Source organism: Enhydra lutris, unplaced genomic scaffold (assembly GCF_002288905.1).
Source record: "Enhydra lutris kenyoni isolate GAN:26980312 unplaced genomic scaffold, ASM228890v2 scaffoldscaffold58, whole genome shotgun sequence".
In the NCBI taxonomy this organism is placed as follows: Eukaryota; Metazoa; Chordata; class Mammalia; order Carnivora; family Mustelidae; genus Enhydra; species Enhydra lutris.
Window position 1 is genome coordinate 4,575,041 of NW_019154142.1, and position 19,996 is coordinate 4,595,036.

Below are 19,996 nucleotides of genomic sequence, written 5' to 3' on the forward strand. Positions count from 1 at the left end.
TATGATAACTTTGTATTTATAAAAACAAGCAGTACGTGTAATTGGTATGAGAGCCATAGACATGATACAAATTTATCATAATTTATCTCCTATTTTTTTGAAATTTGTAATGTCTTCATTTTTTTTTTTTTACTGTTGGTAATACTGTCTTAACATCTTAATATCTAAATTTTCATATACATTCTTGTTTTTTTCTTAGAGGATAACAGATGATAGAACACTTAGTTTTGCTTGGTTCATTTTGTGGTTTTGTGAGAATGGGAAAGAAAGAGTAAAACTTTAAAGAGAAGCAATGAAAGACTTTGCTTAGAGGGACACAGATTGAGGTAATGACAATGATATAAAACTTAAAAAATAACAAAAATTCCATAAATACACATTTTCCTTTTCACATACCAAGCTTTTCTATTTAATACCTCTGTAGAGTTTTAAAAAAAAATCTTAGTATATTGAGTTTGAGATTTGGGAGATAGGGTTGCAAGTTACAAAATAAGCATTTCTTTTTTTTTTTTTTTAAAGATATTATTTATTTCAATCTCAAGTAGGTGGAGAGGCAGGCAGAGAGAGAGGGAGAGGAGGAAGCAGGCTCCCTACTGAGCAGAGAGCCCTATGCGGGGCTCCATCCCAGGACCCTGAGATCATGACCTGAGCCGAAGGCAGAGGTTTAACCCACTGAGCCATCCAGGTGCCCCCCAAAATAAGCATTTCTTATTCAGTCTCCTAGTATACTCTTAGGCCAGCATGGTTTTGATTGTGGTGACCAGTCAGCTTATTTTAAAAAGAAAAAAAAGACGTTAAGCTTTTCTGTTCTAGATGATGAAGTCTCATCGGTTAGAGCGGGGATTGGCAAACTACTATCCATGGACCAAATCCTTTCACTACTTGTTTTCATAAATGAATTCTTATTGGAATAGCACAGCCATGCCTGTTCACTTATGTATTTATTGTCTGTGGCTGTTTTCAGACTACAGTAGCAGGGTTAAGTAGTTGTATAAAACACGGTATAGCCCATAACATCTAAAATATTTACTGTCTGCTACTTTACAGAAAAAAATTTGCAGACATCAGAATTAGAGGAATGGTACTTGTTAGTCTTTCTGCTTATCAAAAGTGTATCTACAAAAAAATACAGGTAATTTTTCTGTGAGTAAACTAATAAGACTTTAGATGCACAATTTAAGAGACCAAATTAAGAGACCAAATATAGGCACTTAAAATGGAGGAGAAAATGTGGGGAAACGACATAAGAAATGTTGGAATACAGAGGTCTTAATGTGTACTGTACATCTAAATTCCTAAAAGATTAGATTCACAATTCCCGAGTACTGGCTGTTACAGAGGCATCCACCTTGGTTATAGAAGCCCTCCTTACACAGAATTGCAAAGTAGCCACCTTCACACAGTTTTCCCATGGTGTCTTTAAAAACCAGCAATTATGCTATGACAGGTTTCTGTGGATCTTTCCTGGAACAACTTTATTGCAGTTTCTGAATTAGACAACATCAGTCAAATTGGAAATCCCAAATTCTAAAAATTTTTGAAACCCGTGTGTGTAGACTTATTCTCCCAACAACAGTCTTTATTCCTAAGTTTGCTGCCTTAATTCAGTTTGACATGACAATAAGAGAGGACATTCAGAAATTAGGAAGATAAAGAATGCCAGTTGCTTGCTTGCTTTGGATCCACATGTTACTTAGACATAGCTTATTATTCTAAACCTTCGAAGAATCCTAGATCATTTAGCAGGGTTTCAAAATAGCATAGCTTTCACTAATTTTATATAAACATTCTTTAAAAGAATCCTGTGTGTGGAGCTCTTTGGAGCATAGTGAAAAAGCCTCTGGATTGAAGTCACAAGTTGTTCAACTACGCAACTAACTAGATGTTGCAAAAGCCCGAATGTGCAGTACAAGCTACCTAGCTCTGGACTTATATTACTAGAGAGAAACCATTAATTAAATGCTTAAGTCACTGATTTTAGGTTTCTCACAGCAGAATCTAATCCTGACTGATGGGTGTGGAGCAGAATAGCTTATCTTCAAGGTACTTTATGTATGTGTGGCCCCACACTGTGTGGTGTAGAGCTGATAGAGGGAAGTCTATAGAAGTGGTCTGTATCTTGTCAAGATAAAGCAGTGCTGTTATGGAACTGCAAATTTTACAATAATAAAAGACCTGTTGCCAAAAAGAAATGGAATCTCACATTGATTTTTACACATTTCTTATTCCTAGTTTAACTTTTTGAGTTTCCTATTCTATCTTGTTTCTCATCATTTTCTTTTCTGTGATACTCATTCTATATTAGAACCATTAAGTGCAATGCCAAGAATTCTTGTGCTGTGTTTTCAGGAGGTTGTTCTTGAGGAAAGGTGTTAAGGCACCGAGCCATCCCTAGCTGCTGGAGAACCAGAGGGAGGTACATCTGTGTTGATATAATGACTGCAGCTTTGCATGGGACTTTGGGTTAGTCAGGGTAGGAAAGTGCACTAAGCTGGGGACTCTTCCCATCACCTATGTCCCCCTAAAACGCTGTAATCCTTAGTTGTATCAAAGTCCCTCTGTTTTCATAGTTTTTTTTTCCCCAGATACTCAAGGCTTTTACATCATTCTTTCCTCCTTAAGCAGTTACTCTGTTTTACTGAGGGTTTGTTCATCCATTTAATAAGTATTTATTAAGCACATAAAATGTGCTTTGTGTTCGGTCCTGGGGATATTATGATCATTCAAACACAGCACCAGTTGCAAAGAATTTTCAAATGGGAGAGTCAGATAAGAAAACAGGCATTTACATTACAAAATAAGAACTGAAGAGTTAAGGATTAAGGAAGCCGACTCGATAGAACCAGCATGGTTAAATGAAAAGAGCATTGATTTTAGATTTTATTGATCTGCTTTTAAATTTTGATTCGATTACCTAGTAGGTATGTGATTTGGGGAAAGTTAAGCTTTGTGATACTTGCGAGGTTTTTATATGTTTTAGAACTGAATATATGTGTAGTACCTAGTTCAGTGCCTGCTGAATAAATTATTTCTGCTTTATTCCTAAGTCATAAACCACAAATTATTGTAGCTTCAAAGCTGTGAAATAGAAAGATAATGTCTTTATGCCCCTACTTCACAGGAGATATGAAAAGTGGGTATTTAAAAAAAAATTCTGTGAACTCTGAACACCCTCCCTATAAAGAAACTTGTAGAAATCAGGTTTTATAATTATTTCTTGTAAAATTTATCCAAATTTCCATTATTGAGATATACACACTGTAAAACTAGTATCTTAGTAACTTAGAAACTTATAAAATATACTATTACACTAATTTTTTTTTTTTTTTAAGATTTATTTATTTGAGACAGAGAATGCACAGTGGTCAGGGGCAGAGAGTCTTAAGCAGACTCCACACTGAGTGTGGAGCCCGACACTGGGCTGGACCTCATGATCCTGAGATCATGACCTGAGCTGAAAGCAAGAGTCAGACGCTCAAGCGACTGTGCCACCCAGGCACCTCCCTATTACACTACTTCTGTAATCACTGGTCTTAGATTTATTTGTCAACTTAAAAGAGGATAGTTTTCTGTCTCCCCATCTTCCTTACCTCCATGGTTTAGCATTGCCACATGCTCTTAAACAAATTGTGGTTTATGTCCCGAATGGTAATGGATGTAACATTTTTCACGAGATATTTAAAAAGCATTGTTAAAATTTAGCTTTTTTTTCTCTTTAGAGAATTAAGAAATTGCAGTATTTAGGAGATATAATCAGATTTGAAATGAAACAAAATAATCAACAATTTGCTTTTAAGTGGAAAGGTTTTTTTTTTTTTTTTCCATTCCTTTGAAATTAAGCAACATAACTGCTGCTAACAATAGAAACTGGTCTAACAGCAGCACAATTTATAGTTCTTCAGAAGTGTGAAGTTGGTAATTGAAATCCAAATACTGCACTTGAGAGGGTATAGATCTTATTCCATTGTGTGACTGGTCTTTCTAATTTTGCTCTGCTGTATGTAATAACTGCTCCAGATTTATTTGTTAATTCTGTTATAGCTGTACCTTAAAAATAAGATAAACTGATGTTAGTCACTATGGTGTTAAATACATCAACAGAACATAGACCTATTTTCTGTGTATTTTATATAAATCATTCTAAATTATAAATAGGAAAAAAAAATAAGCAAACAAATAGTTACCTTCCTGCCAAAAAAGGAAAAAAACCCCAGTGAAGCAGAGTGGAATAAGGGATGGGGAAGAAGCCCAAGGATTGTGTTGGCAGGGCAGTACAGTGATAGTGACAGCATGAAAAAAATGGATACGTTCTTCCATCACTGCCATTCTCCCTGTTTGAAGTAGACAAATGGTATGTACCCGAGGGGACCTAGGGACAGTGCTCTGAGGACAGGAACCACTTCTACACAGCCCTGCCAGATTCATGAGAGTAATGGTGCATCTGTTTTTTGTTGTTGCTGTTGTTACTTAACCTTGTCATGGATACACTACTGTTCTGTGGCACTTCTTTTGTGGGTTCTTCCTCGTATTACTTTCTTTATCATAGCTAACCCTGATTGTCTGTTGGCAGGTCAGCACCGTTTACCCCTTTTGCACCTTGCCCGATAGAATGGCTTCCTGGGAAGTGTGCATGCTTGTTTTTTCACCTCTCATTGTGTTTCCCCCTCGTCCCACTCCACCAAATGTGCAGTTTAGATATCTAGAGGTCCGTTATGGACAAATGATCTGTAGAGGTTTTCTTTTGCTTTGTTTTTGTCATTTTTGGTTGTTGTTGTTGTTGTTTTCCTAATAGCAAAATTTTATTATTACTCTTCCTCAAACCCCCTTCCACACCCTTATAGCAAAATTCCACATACTGGAACTGCTTTTACCCTCTCCTTTCTCCTAGAACAGTCGCTGTCTCAGGGAATTCTCTTGTTTGAAAACCTTTATGCCAAGACAGACATGCACTGATTTATTTAAAAAACTTTCAGTGAGTTTCTGTAAGATTCATAACACTGTGCAAAGTGGTATTATTATAGGGCGATTGAATGAAGTATGTAAAACCAGTGAGATTTTGTGGGTAAAATACTCAAACATATTTTCACCAAAACTACTGTTTCAATCATACTATAATGCTTATGTTTATAAAATGCTTCTAAATGTTCTGTTGTAAAATGCAGTTAATATAGGTGGCTTTAAATTATGGGTTAATTTTTTTCAACTCTATACCTAGATAAGCTGTATTGTCATTAGAACATTTAAATGATTTGCATTCTGAGCTTGTAATGTTAAAATTTTAAAATACATCTCAAGACTAAACTTTATAATTTGTACATTTTTAGGTCAGAAGACATGTCTTCATCTGCATGGCATCTTTCCTTACCTCTATGTGCCATACGATGGTTATGGACAGCAGCCAGAAAGCTATCTTTCTCAGATGGCATTCAGTATCGACAGAGCACTTAATGTGGCTTTAGGCAATCCATCTTCCACTGCTCAGCACGTGTTCAAAGTGTCATTAGTATCAGGAATGTAAGTATATGTTAACTTTTTTAAAATTTCTTTATTTGTATTTCTAGTACCATCCCAAGTAAAGAAAACCTGTCTGATTCAGAGATACTGTTTATTTTTCTTTTACTTCTAATCTAATGGAAGTAAGGCAAATTTTATGCTGTAATTTTTTTTTTTTTAAAGATTTTATTTTTTTGTCAGAGAGAGAGCACACAAGCACAAGGAGGCAGAGTGGCAGGCAGAGCAGAGAGAGAAGCAGGCTCCCCACTGAGCAAGGAGCCCAATGCGGGACTCAGTTCCAGGACCCAGGATCATGACCTGAGCTGAAGGAGGCGGCTTAACCAACTGAGCCACCCAGGCATCCCTATGCTTTAATTTTTTAAAGTAAATTTTTATTGCAGTGAAAGATGGTTTAACCTTTTCCATTTCTCCACTTCTTAGAACTGTAGAATTTCATGTGATTTATTTTAACATATTTATTGAGCATCTTCCATTTGCTAGGCACTATTCTAGGTGCTTGGGATATATTGGTAAACAAAACAAAGATCCCTGCCCCCATGGAGGTTATATTTTAGTATTTGGAAACAGAACATAACTTAAAGATATGACACAAAATAAATGTATTTATTACATGATAGTGCTATGGAACAAAGATGTAGAGTAGTATATGATGGATCCATAGTGTAGGGTAGGAAAGTGGACTGGTGGCAATTTTATACAAGGTCATCAGGGAAGGTGGCATTGACAAGGTGAATGACATTTGAGCAAAGACTTGAAGGTGAGGGAGTAGGAATTACATGGAGGTGATCAGAATGGAGGAAAAAGAGAGTAGAACAAAGTGAGGTTAGAGAGATATGAATGGATGGAGATCATGTTGGCCAGTGGTTCTTAAAGTATGGTTTCCAGGATCACCAACATCAGCTTTACCTGATTTGACAGCTAGGAGAATGCATCTGTCAGACCTCCAAATACAGCAAGTATGATTGAACAACAGCCCCACCAGCACGGTGAAATCTATCTATCATTCCATATGAACTGAAGCTGCTTTCCATAGGCTATTCCTAACCAGTGGCTAAACCTGGTAAGGGTACAAAGGCAGGCCTATTCCTGGGAGACACTTGAGAACTCTCTGAAATTCATTCTGCACTTTGATTAGAATTACAATAGAAGACATTTCTACTGATCTTCCCTCTGTCCCTCTCTGTTTCACATGGAATCAGACGTGTATCAAGTTTGGTAACTATCCAAGGCTCTCCTGGGTACCTCCTCATTTTCTCTCAGTTGTTTCCCCTGATAAATTCTTGCATATATTGGCATCTATTTCTCAGAGGACTCAGATTAACATACCTAGGAACTTATTTAAAATATATTCTTGGGTCCCATCCTAGACCTAATGAATCAGAACTCTGGTGGTAGGGCCCAGCAATTTGTGTTTTAATAAGCCTTTGTAATGATTCTAATACACACTGAAGTTTGAGAACTACTGCAGTGGGTTGTTCTGAGGACTATGACTTTTACTCTGAGCTCTTGCAGAAATTTGAGTAGCCAAAATTTAACTTAAACTTGAAAGGATTACTTTAGCAGTTCTGTGAAAAGTAGATCATCGGGGATAAGGGTAGAAGCAGGGGAGAGCATTAGGATTCTGTTTCATTAATCTGGGTGAGATGAGAAAACATGCTGACTTGTACTTAGGTAGTAATGGGAGTAGTGAGACGTGGTCAGCTTCTGGATCTATTCTGAGGTTTGAGTCAGTAAGCTTTGCTATCTGATTGGATGAAGGTTGTGACAGGAGTCAAAGATGACTATAAAAATTTGAGTCCATACTGCTAAAAGGATGCAAGGTGCAGGCAGAACAGGCTGGCAGGGAAGATTTGGAGCTCATTTTAGAACATTTTGAGTTCGAAATGTTTATATGAAGACTATCTTAAAGTCTCTCTATTACTTCCACCTTAATCTAGGCTTTCCTCTGGACCATCACAGTATCTTTTTAATGGAATTTCCTTCTATTTTTGTCTTGCTCCAGAGCCACGAGAGTACTCTTAAGATACGCTGAATCCTCTTAAAATCACTTAAAATCCTTGAATGGGGGTGCCTGAGTGGCTCACTGGGTTAAAGCCTCTGCCTTTGGCTCAGGTCATGATCCCAGGGTTCTGGGAGCAAGCCCCACATCAGGCTCTCTGCTCAGCGGGGAGCCTGCTTCCTCCTCTCTCTCTGCCTGCTTATGATCTCTGTCAAATAAATAAAATTACCAAAAAAAAAAAATCCTTGAATGGCTTCATATTGTTAATGGAATGAATTTAAGCTTTTTTTTTTTTTTAAGATTTTATTTATTTATTTGAGAGAGAGAGACAGTGAGAGAGAGCATGAGCGAGGAGAAGGTCAGAGGGAGAAGCAGACTCCCTGTGGAGCTGGGAGCCCGATGCAGGACTCGATCCCGGGACTCCGGGATCATGACCTGAGCCAAAGGTAGTCGTCCAACCAACTGAGCCACCCAGGCATCCTGAATTTAAGCTTCTAACCACAGCCTATGTGATCTGACCCCTGCCTACCTCCATACTTAAGTTCACTATGCTCCATCTAGAAATTCTATATGGGTCTTCTTTCAGTTCCTCTGATGTGCCGAGCTCTTTCCCAGCTTCATACATGCAGTTTGTTTTCCTTGAGTACTCTATCCTTCTCCAGTCCTTTAAATCCTTTACCTCTTCAAAGAAGTTTTCTCTGATTTCCTTACTTAAAAATAGGTTGTCATTATTGTTATTCTGTATCTCTGCCCATTCTTTGTTTCCTTCAGCACTTAATGTAGTTGGCAATTATTTTAATTTTTGTTTACTTAATTTTTATGTATTTCTCCCACGAGCATGTAAGCTCTGCAAGAAAAAGGACCATGTTTGTCTTGTCCACCATGATGTCCTTAGCACTTTGTATGGTGTTGGACACTTAGTAAATATGGCTCAGCAACTATTTGGTTGCATAAGTGAATGAGGTACAAGTTCACACCTATCCTATGATAGTAACAATTAGGTTAAAGATAATTATCAGCTTTATATTCTAATTTTTTAATGTTTAATAGTTTCTAAGGAATTTCCTATACATATTCTCATTTCAAAGTTGAGTTTCCAAACAGCCTAGTAAAATGAATAGTTACCAGTCTTTTTTTTTTTAAAGTAAGCTCTTTCCCCAACAGGGCTTGAACTCACTACCCTGAGATCAAGAGTCACATGCTCTACCAACTAAGCCAGCCAGGCGTCCCACTTACCAGTCTTTCTGTATTTTTAATGGGTATTTTCTTAAAGGCATTGTCATGGTTTTAAGAATCCGAATACCTGAGGTGAAAAATGAGCTGTTCTCTGGCTGCCGTTCTCTTTTCCCCTTATTCTAACTTTTTTCCTAACCTAGATCCCTTTTTTATTACCATACATTTTAGCTTCTATGAATATTTTAGTCCTTCAGTTTTTCCTACTTCTTTAGACAAGGTTGTGCATAACTACCAAATTAAAATTTGTACAGGTTTAATTCCAGTCTTTTTGGATAATGCATTATCCTGAGGCTAGGTCAAGAGATAGGATTAGGACTTTAGGCTCATTTCTGGAATTCCTTGCTATTTAGCTGCCATGATTCTAGAAAATATCCTAAAAAGAGATTCCTAATCCATGTAAGTGAATTGAGATCTTTTGCTATCCATTTTCATTTTCCTTCTTACTGTTATTAAAAAACACTTAATTATCAGATATTTTTTAAGCATAAAATATCTTTTCAAACTGTTCCATCCTGCCTTCTTCCATCCAAAGGATCTCCCTGTTGAGGAATTCTTTTAGCAAAACCAGCTGAAGAAGCCAACAGCAGGAAGTAAGGGTTGCCAGTTAGATTTTACAGAAGCAGAAAATTGAATTTATAGAATTTCCAGGCTATATTTTGGGGCCATAGATGTGAAAACAGAATCCTAGATTTTTAAAGAATTTTAGAGGTTTGATAGTCTTAACTTATAATCAGTTTTTGAAATTTATGAAATTTTAATTGTAAAACCCTAAAGATTGTTAACAAAACCAAAACAAAGCAAAGAAAACATGTACTACACTGCACATTTAAATTTTTCCCCTATTTATCTGGCTAAAAATAACTCGTGTCTCCAGGTAGAGAACTCTATTTATCTATATGAGAAATACCATAGCAGGAGGAATAAACAGTTGAAATTTTGCCAGTGAGAGAGAATGAAATCATTCATGTAATGTGTCTTTGTTTCATGGCAACAAAAATGGGGTAAATAGTGGCCAACTAGACAAAGTGGTTAAGTGTTTTTAAAACAAAGTAGGGTGGGGGGTGGGGGGAAGAGTGAAAAAGGGTAAGGGATAAGGAGTGATGGTCAGAGAAGGCTTTTACGAGGAAGTGAGGAAGTTTCAGTAGAAACCTAAATGAAGACTGAAAACAAACCATGCCAGTGTTCAGAGCAAGCTTTCCAGGCAGAGAGAATGGCAAGTACTTGAGAGTGGAGTAAGTTAGAGGGGCTAAAATGTTCAGGAAGGCTAAAGGAGGAGTGATAGGACGCAAGATTGGAGGGAGTGGCAAGGACGAGATAAAGAACCTTTTAAGACTTAGCAAATAGTTGGGTTTTTGTTTTTGTTTTTTTAAATAGAAATTGCTTTACAACAATCATATAGATGACTGTGACCTAAAAGCTTAAACTAGCTAGGGGAAATAAAAGTTTATACTCTAGATAATGACTCTGCTGCCAGATTATTCCTGTATTTGATGTCCTCTGCATTGTCCGACATGACAGAAATGGTATCCTAATGAGGATAAGTTCTCTCTAGTGCCCATTATAAAGGGACAGTATTTTTTAAATGAAAGTGAATGGGTTTACCCACCTAAAGATTTAACCAACCACTTATTTACAGATAAACTCTAGGAAGATATGAAACTTTTTATTTTATATGCAAATTCATACTTGTTTATATATTATTTCTAATTATATCATCTTTGAAAGCGATAGTCTGGGGGCACCTGGCTGGCTCAATCTATAGAGCATGTAATTCTTGATCTCAGGGTTGTGAGTTCAAGCCCCATATTGGACATGGAGCATACTTAAGAAAAAAAAAATGATTATGGTAGTCTGTATATCAGAGGTACTGGTGTAGTTTCAGATCCTTCTGAAATGATGCAACATGATATTCCAACTTATTTCGTCTTGCACTGAAGACTTGTTTCTCTCCTGACCATGTGGGATTTTGCTTCTTCCTTTCCGCATTCTAGCTAATGCCCTTGAGAAAAATCCAGCCTCAACGTAATTAGGGTCCTCAAGTAAGGCCGTGGTCTTTTCAATCTCTTAAGTTCCTGTCTGCACAGTTTTCGTAGGCTTCATTTGAGTTGGATGTGTGTTACGCACACACACGTGTATATGTGCATGTACAATATAGGTAAATTGTCTCTGGCTAGTGAACTTACAAAATCAATAATAAATAGAGACAAATAAGCAAAGTAAGATGAATGCTGTTAAGTTTTTTTTTGTTTTTGTTTTTTTTAAGATTTTGTTTATTTATTTAACAGAGACAGACAGAGGGAACACAAACAGGGGGAGTGGGAGAGGGAGAAACGGGCTTCCCACTGAGCAGGGAGCCCAATGCGGGGCTCGATCCCAGGACCCTGTTATCATGACCTGAGCTGAAGACAGACCCTTAACTGACTGAGCCACCCCGGTGCCTCATGAATGCTATTAATTAAAGGACTTTATTAGTGAAGAAATACAGCTTTTGACAGAAAGAATGGGAAATAGGTCAAGAAGGTACTTGAAAGGTCTCTGGTTTTTTAATACATGGTTAGAGTAAAGAGAAAAGAGCCTTTTTTTTTTTTTAATTTATTTATTTGACTGAGAGATATCACAAGTAGGCGGAGAGGCAGGCAGAAAGAGAGAGAGGAGGAAGCAGGCTCCCTACCCAGCAGAGAGCCCAATGCGGAGCTCGATACCAGGACCCTGAGACCATGACCTAAGCCGAACGCAGAGGCTTTAACCCACTGAGCTACCCAGGTGCCTGAAAAGAGCCATTTTTTAATAGAGATATTATGATTGAAATTAAGGTGTGAATGGTTTACCACTCCTTTTTGTCCCTAGTTTTTGAAAGTCTTATTTTTAAACTTCTTAAAAGAAGTAACCAGATTTCAGTATTTTATATATTAACCTTTGTAGGTTTAATTGGAAGGTTTTGAATGGTTTTGTTTGTTTTTTAGGGTTTTGGTTAATAATATAAATAAGACTGAATTAGGTCACCTGAGTCTAATTTGGGAAACAAGCTGCATTACTTCATCTCTGAATGCAGAAAATAATTTGAAATATCTTTTTCTTTTATTTCAGGCCTTTTTATGGTTATCATGAGAAAGAAAGACACTTTATGAAGATCTATCTTTATAATCCTGCGATGGTGAAAAGGTACAAGATAAATAAAAATATGAATAACTATCACTTAAGTATTTCGGTAATAATAAGAAAAATCTAGAAGAAAGGTTTATGTAGTTTGTAGCATTATTAAAGGAAGAGACCATATGTATATTTATGTGCAAAGAGAGAGCCATAACTTGGCCTCTAAGGAGGATATTTTAAGAGTGAAAGGACCTTGCTTCATGGCCCCTTATCGCTTCTTTTCTGTCTTAGGTTTAGAGAGCTTGTAGAACTAGATAAAGAGAGATGATGGCTGCCTTGTAGGATCTTGGTAGCCAGAGCAAATGTTCAAAACCAGGAGAAATTTGCTCTTTAGTTTCAAAGCAAAAAGAAATATATGAGAATAAGGCCAGAGTATAAACTAAGAACTCAAAATCCTTTTGACTCTTTATTAATGTTAGTGAAATTTTATATCCCAGGTTTTTTGTTTGTTTTGTTTTGTTTTTTTTCTTTCCCTCAGTAAGTCTGTCTATATCTTATTTTGTCAGTGGTCCTGGAATCTAAGTCATTAATGGCAGGAAGGGCACATGTAAAGAAGATTTCAGTCGTCCTCTGGGGCTCACAACAAGGGTTTTCATTCTGTTTGGTGATGAGTAGGGTAAAAGTGTCCTTAGAGAAATGCTTATTGTTGTTTTTTCAGAAGACCTCTCTGCTAGTAAGTACTAGGTTTCAAAAGGTAACCTTTTGGTAAGACGCAAATTGAATGTTTCCCCAGAGTGGATTTAGGCACCAAGAGAGGCACAGCTACCAACGATGTGAGGTTTATTCTGAATTAGGCCAACTGAGTGCTTCACTGAATCACTGCCTTAATCCCAATGGTTAGTTATTCCCTTCTCCAGGTAACCAGTGAAAACTAGTTTTCTCTATAATCTGCTCCCACCCTTATCCCAAACAGCTTCTGTTATGTAGGGTACCAAAACAGTTTTTCAGAACAGGCACTTACAGACAATGATGTTTCTTGTACCACTTCCCTTGGTCACACTTTCTTATATACATGGAGTCCAAAAGAACAATCACTGTGAATTCTTAACCTATCTTGTACACACAGTAGTGAGAGAGTAAACCTTAATCATTTTTACCCTTTCTCAGCCCCAAGTGTGCTAAAGGGGGACCCATAAATAAAATTTGCATAATCTTTAAAAATAGCCTAGTTCTATGTGAAGTATACATCTAATCTATTTTTCTTCCTTCTGACTATAACAGTCAAATACTTATTAAACTCTTTCCAGTAAGTTTGCTTTAAATTATATAGTCAGGTTATCATAGTGCCTATTGAAATTCCCTGATTTATTGAGAGATTACCTGTATTCAAAATCTGGCTCTACTTCTTATCTCCTGGGACGATTTAGGCATGTTATTTACTCTGTGACTTATCTTCCTCATCTGTAAATTGGGTTGATGTTAGCACACATTGTTCTGATAATCAAATGTGTTAATATCTTTAAGTCGCTCCAAACAGTGCCTGGCACATTATAGGTGCTGTGTTGGCTATAGTATATATGAAAAAGATTTTCATATTTTATATAAATTAAAATATTTTTTTTTGTTTTTAATTTTTTTTTGTTTTGTTTTTATAAAATATTTTTTATTTACCCTTGCTCTTAACTACTTTTCTCCCCAGAGGCAATTTAAGAGTGTGGTGTGTGTCTTTTTTAAAGATTTTATTTATTTATTTGACAGAGAGAGAGAGATCATAAGTAGGCAGAGAGGTAGGCAGAGACAGAGGGGGAAGCAGGCTCCCTGCTGAGCAGAGAGCCCAATGTGGAGCTCAATCCCAGGACCCTGAGATCATGACCTAAGCCGAAGGCAGAGGCTTAACCCACTGAGCCACCCAGGCACCCCTATCCTTTTATTTTCCATACATATATATACACACATGTCCTCTTTTTAAAATTTCCATATACAGGGGCACCTGGGTAGCTCAGTAGGTTAAGCATCTGTGCCTTGGGCTCAGATCACGATCCTGGGGTCCTGGGATCAAGGCCTGCATCAGGCTCTCTGCTCAGCAGGGTGTCTGTTCTTCTTCTGTCCCTTCCCCCAGCATGTACTCGCTTGCTCTCTCAAATAAATAAATAAAAATCGTAAAAAAAATTTTGCACATACAATTGGTACCCTGCTAGAATGTAAGTCCACAGGCAAAGATTTTTTTTGCTATGTTTGATGTATAATCCTCAGTGTTCAGAATCTATGTGTCTGGCACAGAGTAGTCAATAACTTTCTATAGAATGAATCAATCCTATACATACCATTTGGAGACTGGTCTCTTGCTTTCTCTACTTGCTCATCTCCTGTGAACTTTACTGCCATTCTTTTTTTTTTTTTTTTTTTTAAACATATAATGTGTATTATTTGCCCCAGAGGTTCAGATCTGTGAATCGTTAGGCTTACATACTTCACAGCACTCACCATAGCACATACCCTCCCCAAGGTTCATAACCCAACCACCCTCTCCATATCCTCCCTCCCCCAACCCTCAGTTTGTTTTGTGAGGTTAAGATTTTCTTATGGTTTGTCTCCCTCCCGATCCCATCTTGTTTCAATTTTTCCTTTCCTACTCCCCAAACCCCCTACTCTGCCTCTGAAGTTCCTCATCTCAGGGAGATTATGTGATAATTGTCTTTCTCTGATTGACTTATTTCGCTCAGCATAATACCCTCTAGTTCCATCGACGTCATTGCAAATGGCAAGAGTTCATTTCTTTTGATGACTGCATAGTATTCCCATACACACACACACACACACACACACACACCCATTCATCTGTTGATGGACATCTAGGTTCTTTCCATAGTTTGGCTGTTGTGGACATTGCTGCTATAAACATTTGGGCACACGTGCCCCTTCAGATCACTGAATTTGTATCTTTAGGATAAATACCTAGTACCTACTCTTACCACATCCTGAAATTTGTCCTGCCTCTGAGATTTTAAATGCAGACATCTTGATTTCTGACTACAGTTTTCTTCTTTTTTTAATTTTTGAGATCTAATTTACCACAAAATTCACACATTTTAAGGATATGCAGTTCAGTGATTTTTTTTTTAAAGTAAATTTGCTGAATTGTACACTTACCACTATAATTCAGTTTTAGAACCTTTTCATGGCTCTAATAAGATCCTTTATATGTTGTTGGGGTTTTTTTTGTTTGTTTTTAAGATTTTCTTTATTTCACCCAGAGAGAGACAGTGAGAGAGGGAATACAAGCAGGAGGAGTGGGAGAGGGAGAATCAGGCTTTCCACTGAGCTGGGAGCCCAATGCAGGGCTTGATCCCAGGACCCTGAGATCCTGACTTGAGCTGAAGGCAGACGCTTAATGACTGAGCCATCTAGGTGTCCCTGTTTTGTTTTGTTTTGTTTTGTTTTGTTTTGAGGCTTTAAATTCCCTGGACTCACTACTACTGCCCCATTCTGTATAACTTTCTCCTGCAATTAATTTCTTTCCTATCCAGCTTAGATTCTGTTCTCTATCTTTTCAACTCCTTTGTCTGCCAGGTTAACCATCTATTCTGGGTTAATCTGTTTATTTACCTTTTTTTCTCTGCTATAAACTCTGGCTTCTGATTATTGTTAGGATACAAAAAAATCACAACAGAATGGTGCCACTGTGAATTCATAGTCTTCAACTTCACCTGGGCCCTGCCTTGCCTTATTTCTGCTTTTCTCTAATTTTCTTCCTACCTTTCTCCACCCTCTTTACTCAAATATGAAGCCCCTCCCAAGGCTTTGCCTTCTACTTCATAGAGAAAATGGAACTCATCAGTCTAGAAAAGTAGTTGTTAAATTGTGCACTGGGGATTCCTGAGACCCTTTCGAGAGGATCTATGTTGTCAAAATCAGATCTCCATGTTGCTAAATCTAGTTAATACCATTTTGTCCTTAACTTTTGACCTTATGTCTGTGGTTATAGTGCTTTAAAATAACCCCAGGTGTTCATTTCTTTGATATAAGCCTCCTCTGATTTTCCTTATACCTGTCTGATTATTCATATTTATGCCATTTTGTTGGTTCCTCTTTTAACATCTGCAGCTGTTCTTGGGGTTATGTCTTAGCTTTCAGCTTTTCTGTCTGTACTCTCACCTCACTGTATAGCCTTATCTACTGTTATGGTTTGGTTTAACTTTTTGTTAATCTTTATGCATTTGACTTCCAGGTATATATCAATAGCCTAAATTTTCCTCCAGAGCTCTGGATCAATGTGTCACACCATCTTCTGGATAAATAGAATAGCTCTGCAGTTAAGAGTGTTAAGAGTATGGGCTCACAAATCAGAGAAAACATTAATTTTAGCTCTTCCCGCTTTTAATTTGTATGATTTGGGACAACTTTTTAATCTAAGACTCAGTTTCTCTATTTATAAAATGGGGCTAATAGTATCATAGGTTTGTAGTGAGGATTACTTGAGATTAAGCATTTGAAACACCTAACACAGTGTTTAGTACATAGTCCTTAAATATGTTAGCTGCCTCTGCTGTGTAAATGAAGTTATTCTTGTCCTCATTCTCATTGTCATTCATTGTCAGTATTTTCATGGAAACCTACCTGAATACCCCACAATACCTAAACCCCAGTATGTCTAAAACTGAGTTTATCCTTAATCTCTCTCTGAAATTCTGCAAAGAAACCTGTTTTTTTCTAGTCCTTTCTATTTCGAAGAAGCAGGCAGAGGTGGAGAGAGAAGCAGGCTCTCTGCCAAGCAAGGAGCCCGATGTGGGACTCTGATCCCTGATCCCATGATCCGTGAACCCTGGGATCATGACCTGAGCCGAAGATAGTGGCTTAACCGACTGAGCCATCCAGGTGTCCCTAGTCCTTTCTATTTCAATAACATGGGACCACCAAGAAATCTAGACATCCTCCTTAACTCTTATTCTGCCATATCCTCCACATCTAATCAGTCACCAAGGCTTGACTATTCCTTATATATCTCCTGAATCAACACAGTGCCATGATCTTCGTCAACGCTACCATCATCTTAGTTTTTCCACAATACCTTTCTCATTTCCTAGCTCTAGTCCTGTGTATTGTCTAGCTACCCTGGTCATTTGTCTTTCCTGCTCTTTACTTCAAAGGCAAATTCTGCTATCTCTTTGAATGTTTTAATAGACTGCATGATCTGACTTTTCATTATCTCTCTAGCCCACACCCCTATAGATATACTCTCCACAGCCTGTCACTAAGCCTCACTCAATGATTTCAGTTCCCAAATAGGCCACGTTTTCTTGTGACCTTTCATACGTATAATTTTATTCGTGTGAAATACTCTTCCCTTTCTCCAGAGAAGAAATATCTTTAATTCATCATTTAGTCTCCTGTTTAGAGATTTCTCTTCAAGAAGGCTTTGCAGAAACAACTTCCGTACCTTTATCTTATTAATCCCTTCTGGATGTTTCATATACTTCCCTTGCATAGCACTTACACTTTTTATATTGCCTATTGTTTTTATTATCCATCATGAAGGAAAAATAACTCAAGAGAAGACAAATATTAAAATAGTATTTCAGAGTAGTGGATTTGAGTCATAAATCCTTTTTCAGAACGTTTATAATAATCTTTTAAAATGTTTCTCTCAATGTTTAAAAGGAGAAACTCTTTTTTTTTTTAAGATTTTAATTTTAAGTAATCTCAACACCCAACTTGGGGCTCAAACTTAGAACCTGGAGATCAAGAGTCACATACTCCACTGACTGAGGCAGGTAGGCACCCCAGGAAAAGTTCATATTTTAGAAACTTTTCACATCCTGTTTTTTTTAATATAATTAGTATTAAGTTGGTTTTTGAAGTCAAAATATTCTTTATCCAAGTAGTTTTTTGTCATTTTCTTTGAGTGTGCAGCTGACTTTAAAACTTGACCAAACTTTTATTTTTTTTTATTTCTAACAAAATACAAAATTTCAGTAAAATTAAAATAAAAAATTTGTGTGCTAATATAATGTGTTTCATTCTCTATAGTAGTATAATGTTTCATTTAACATTTTAGGAACCATAATTTTATGATATAACTTTTTCTTCTAATTTAGGATATGTGAACTTTTGCAAAGTGGAGCCATAATGAATAAATTTTACCAGCCTCATGAAGCGCATATTCCCTACCTCCTACAGCTGTTCATTGACTACAATCTCTATGGAATGAATTTAATAAATCTGGCTGCTGTCAAGTTCCGAAAAGCAAGAAGGAAAAGTAAGGTTAATTTCCCAAGTTCAAATTAAAGCTTTGAAACAAGGGTTATGTAATTGATGATTCATAAAATGACATATATTTAAAAAATAACTGCTGAGTGGATAAAGAATAAAAAGGAATATGCAAAATGGTATTAGGGTTCATCAGGAAAAGAATCTCAAAAGAATTTTTTTTGTAATAACTTTATTGAAATACAGTTCACATACCATACAACTCACTCATTTAAAATGGACAATTCATTGGCTTTTAGTATAGTCACAGAGTTGTACAACCATCGCCACAATCAAATTCAGAACATTTTCAGCACTTCTAAAAGAAAATCTGAAGTCTTTAGCAGTCACCTTTAACCTTTCCATGCCTCCCACCCCTTAGCAACCTATTTTCTGTCTCTGTATGTTTGCCAGCCTGCACATTTCCCATAAATGGAATTGTATTTTTTTTTTTCATTTAGCCTAATGTTTTCAAGGTTCATCCATGTTGTAACATTTATTAGTGTTTCATTCTTTTTATGGCCAAATAACACTCTATTTTATGAACATATTACATATTGTTCATCAGCTCATCAACTGATGGAAAATTTGGGTTTCCACTTTTTGGCTATTATGAGCAAAGCTGCTTTGAACATAAGTTCAGATATTTGTGTAGCCATATATTTTCACTTCTCTTGGGCACATATCTAGGAATAGAATTTCCGGGTCAGATGGTCTAGCATCTTTTGTTTTTGTTCTCATCGAATTCCTTCTCTTCTACTTGAAACAAAATGAACCCAACATTTTTTTTCTGCCAGTGCTATTGTCCTGCTTTAATTTTTTATTTTTCTTCACTGCCATACTTCTTAAACCAGAGGCTAGCTTTTTTTATCTCATAGTTTACTGTCTATTCTTTTTGGTTTAACTTCTTACATTTCTTCTACAGTATCCAAACTGTGCTCTAAAAAGTAACCAGGGAGGATTTTTTTTTCCCCTGCTCAATAATGGGCTAAGTGATTATAATTAACCTTCCTGTTAAAAACAATTTAAAGGCTAAGAAGATTTTTAAAAAATCTTAAATGCATCAAAGAGATACAAAACAGCAAAGAAATACTGGCCAAAAGAGGAAATAGACTGCTGAAAATCAACCTTTGCCCTGAGGGGTTTGCTCATCCTGGAAAATTTGGACTCTCCATTGAGACAGCCTTTCCAAATGAGAGAGGCAGAAACAAAACCCAGGGTCTCATTGGGTAAGATGCCCTTACAAACTAGGAAGTGGAACAGCTTTAAGATACTTCAACACAGTTTAAATTCCTTGGGAATAAAAGAGATTCCCAGATCTAGAACTTTATCTGAGGTAGTGATGGTCTGGTCATATACTCACCATTCAGTAGAGGCAAATTCTAAATTCTAAAATCTACTGTAGAATTTTATTACAGGTCTTAAATTCTTCCTAAAAATAACATTTCAAATATAATATGTTCACACAATTTAGAACATACCAGACACACAAGAAAACTCTCTATGAGCAAAACCTAGCAAACACTGATGTGTGCACATATGTGCACATACACATGCTCTAAAGACAAGGAATTCAGGGACTGGAATTACAGATGCAATTTGGAAAACTATAATGCAGAATCCTTATCAAATATAATACTATTTGCAATGCTTTAATATATAATGTTATATATACTTATAGTTGTGTTTGTCATGTCTCTCCATGATGCTGATAATACCTTTACATGAAATAATTTAGATGCAGTAATACTGTTTCTGAAAACAGATTGTTTTATATTGACAACTTAAATATTACATTTTTTAAATCCACAAAAATTGAAGCATTGACCAATATATGACTCACCTTTTAAGTAGACCAAAATAATTCATTTGTTCATAACTAATTCTACTAGATAGTAATCTCAGATT

The 19,996-nt window shown here is 36.6% G+C and overlaps 1 protein-coding gene across 2 annotated transcripts in view; it reads left to right on the forward strand.

Moving 5' to 3' along the window:
- The window catches only part of LOC111158218 (REV3 like, DNA directed polymerase zeta catalytic subunit), a 183,512-nt gene that overhangs the window by 48,202 nt on the left and 115,314 nt on the right, over positions 1-19,996 (forward strand). Inside the window, exons 2-4 of one of the 2 annotated variants that reach the window (XM_022520135.1) lie at positions 5,325-5,514; positions 11,837-11,911; positions 17,938-18,098. In XM_022520135.1, coding sequence (XP_022375843.1) covers positions 5,325-5,514; positions 11,837-11,911; positions 17,938-18,098 — 426 coding nt within the window. Of the gene's footprint in view, positions 1-5,324; positions 5,515-11,836; positions 11,912-17,937; positions 18,099-19,996 lie in introns of those variants that run through there. The other variant, XM_022520136.1, reaches the window with a different exon arrangement.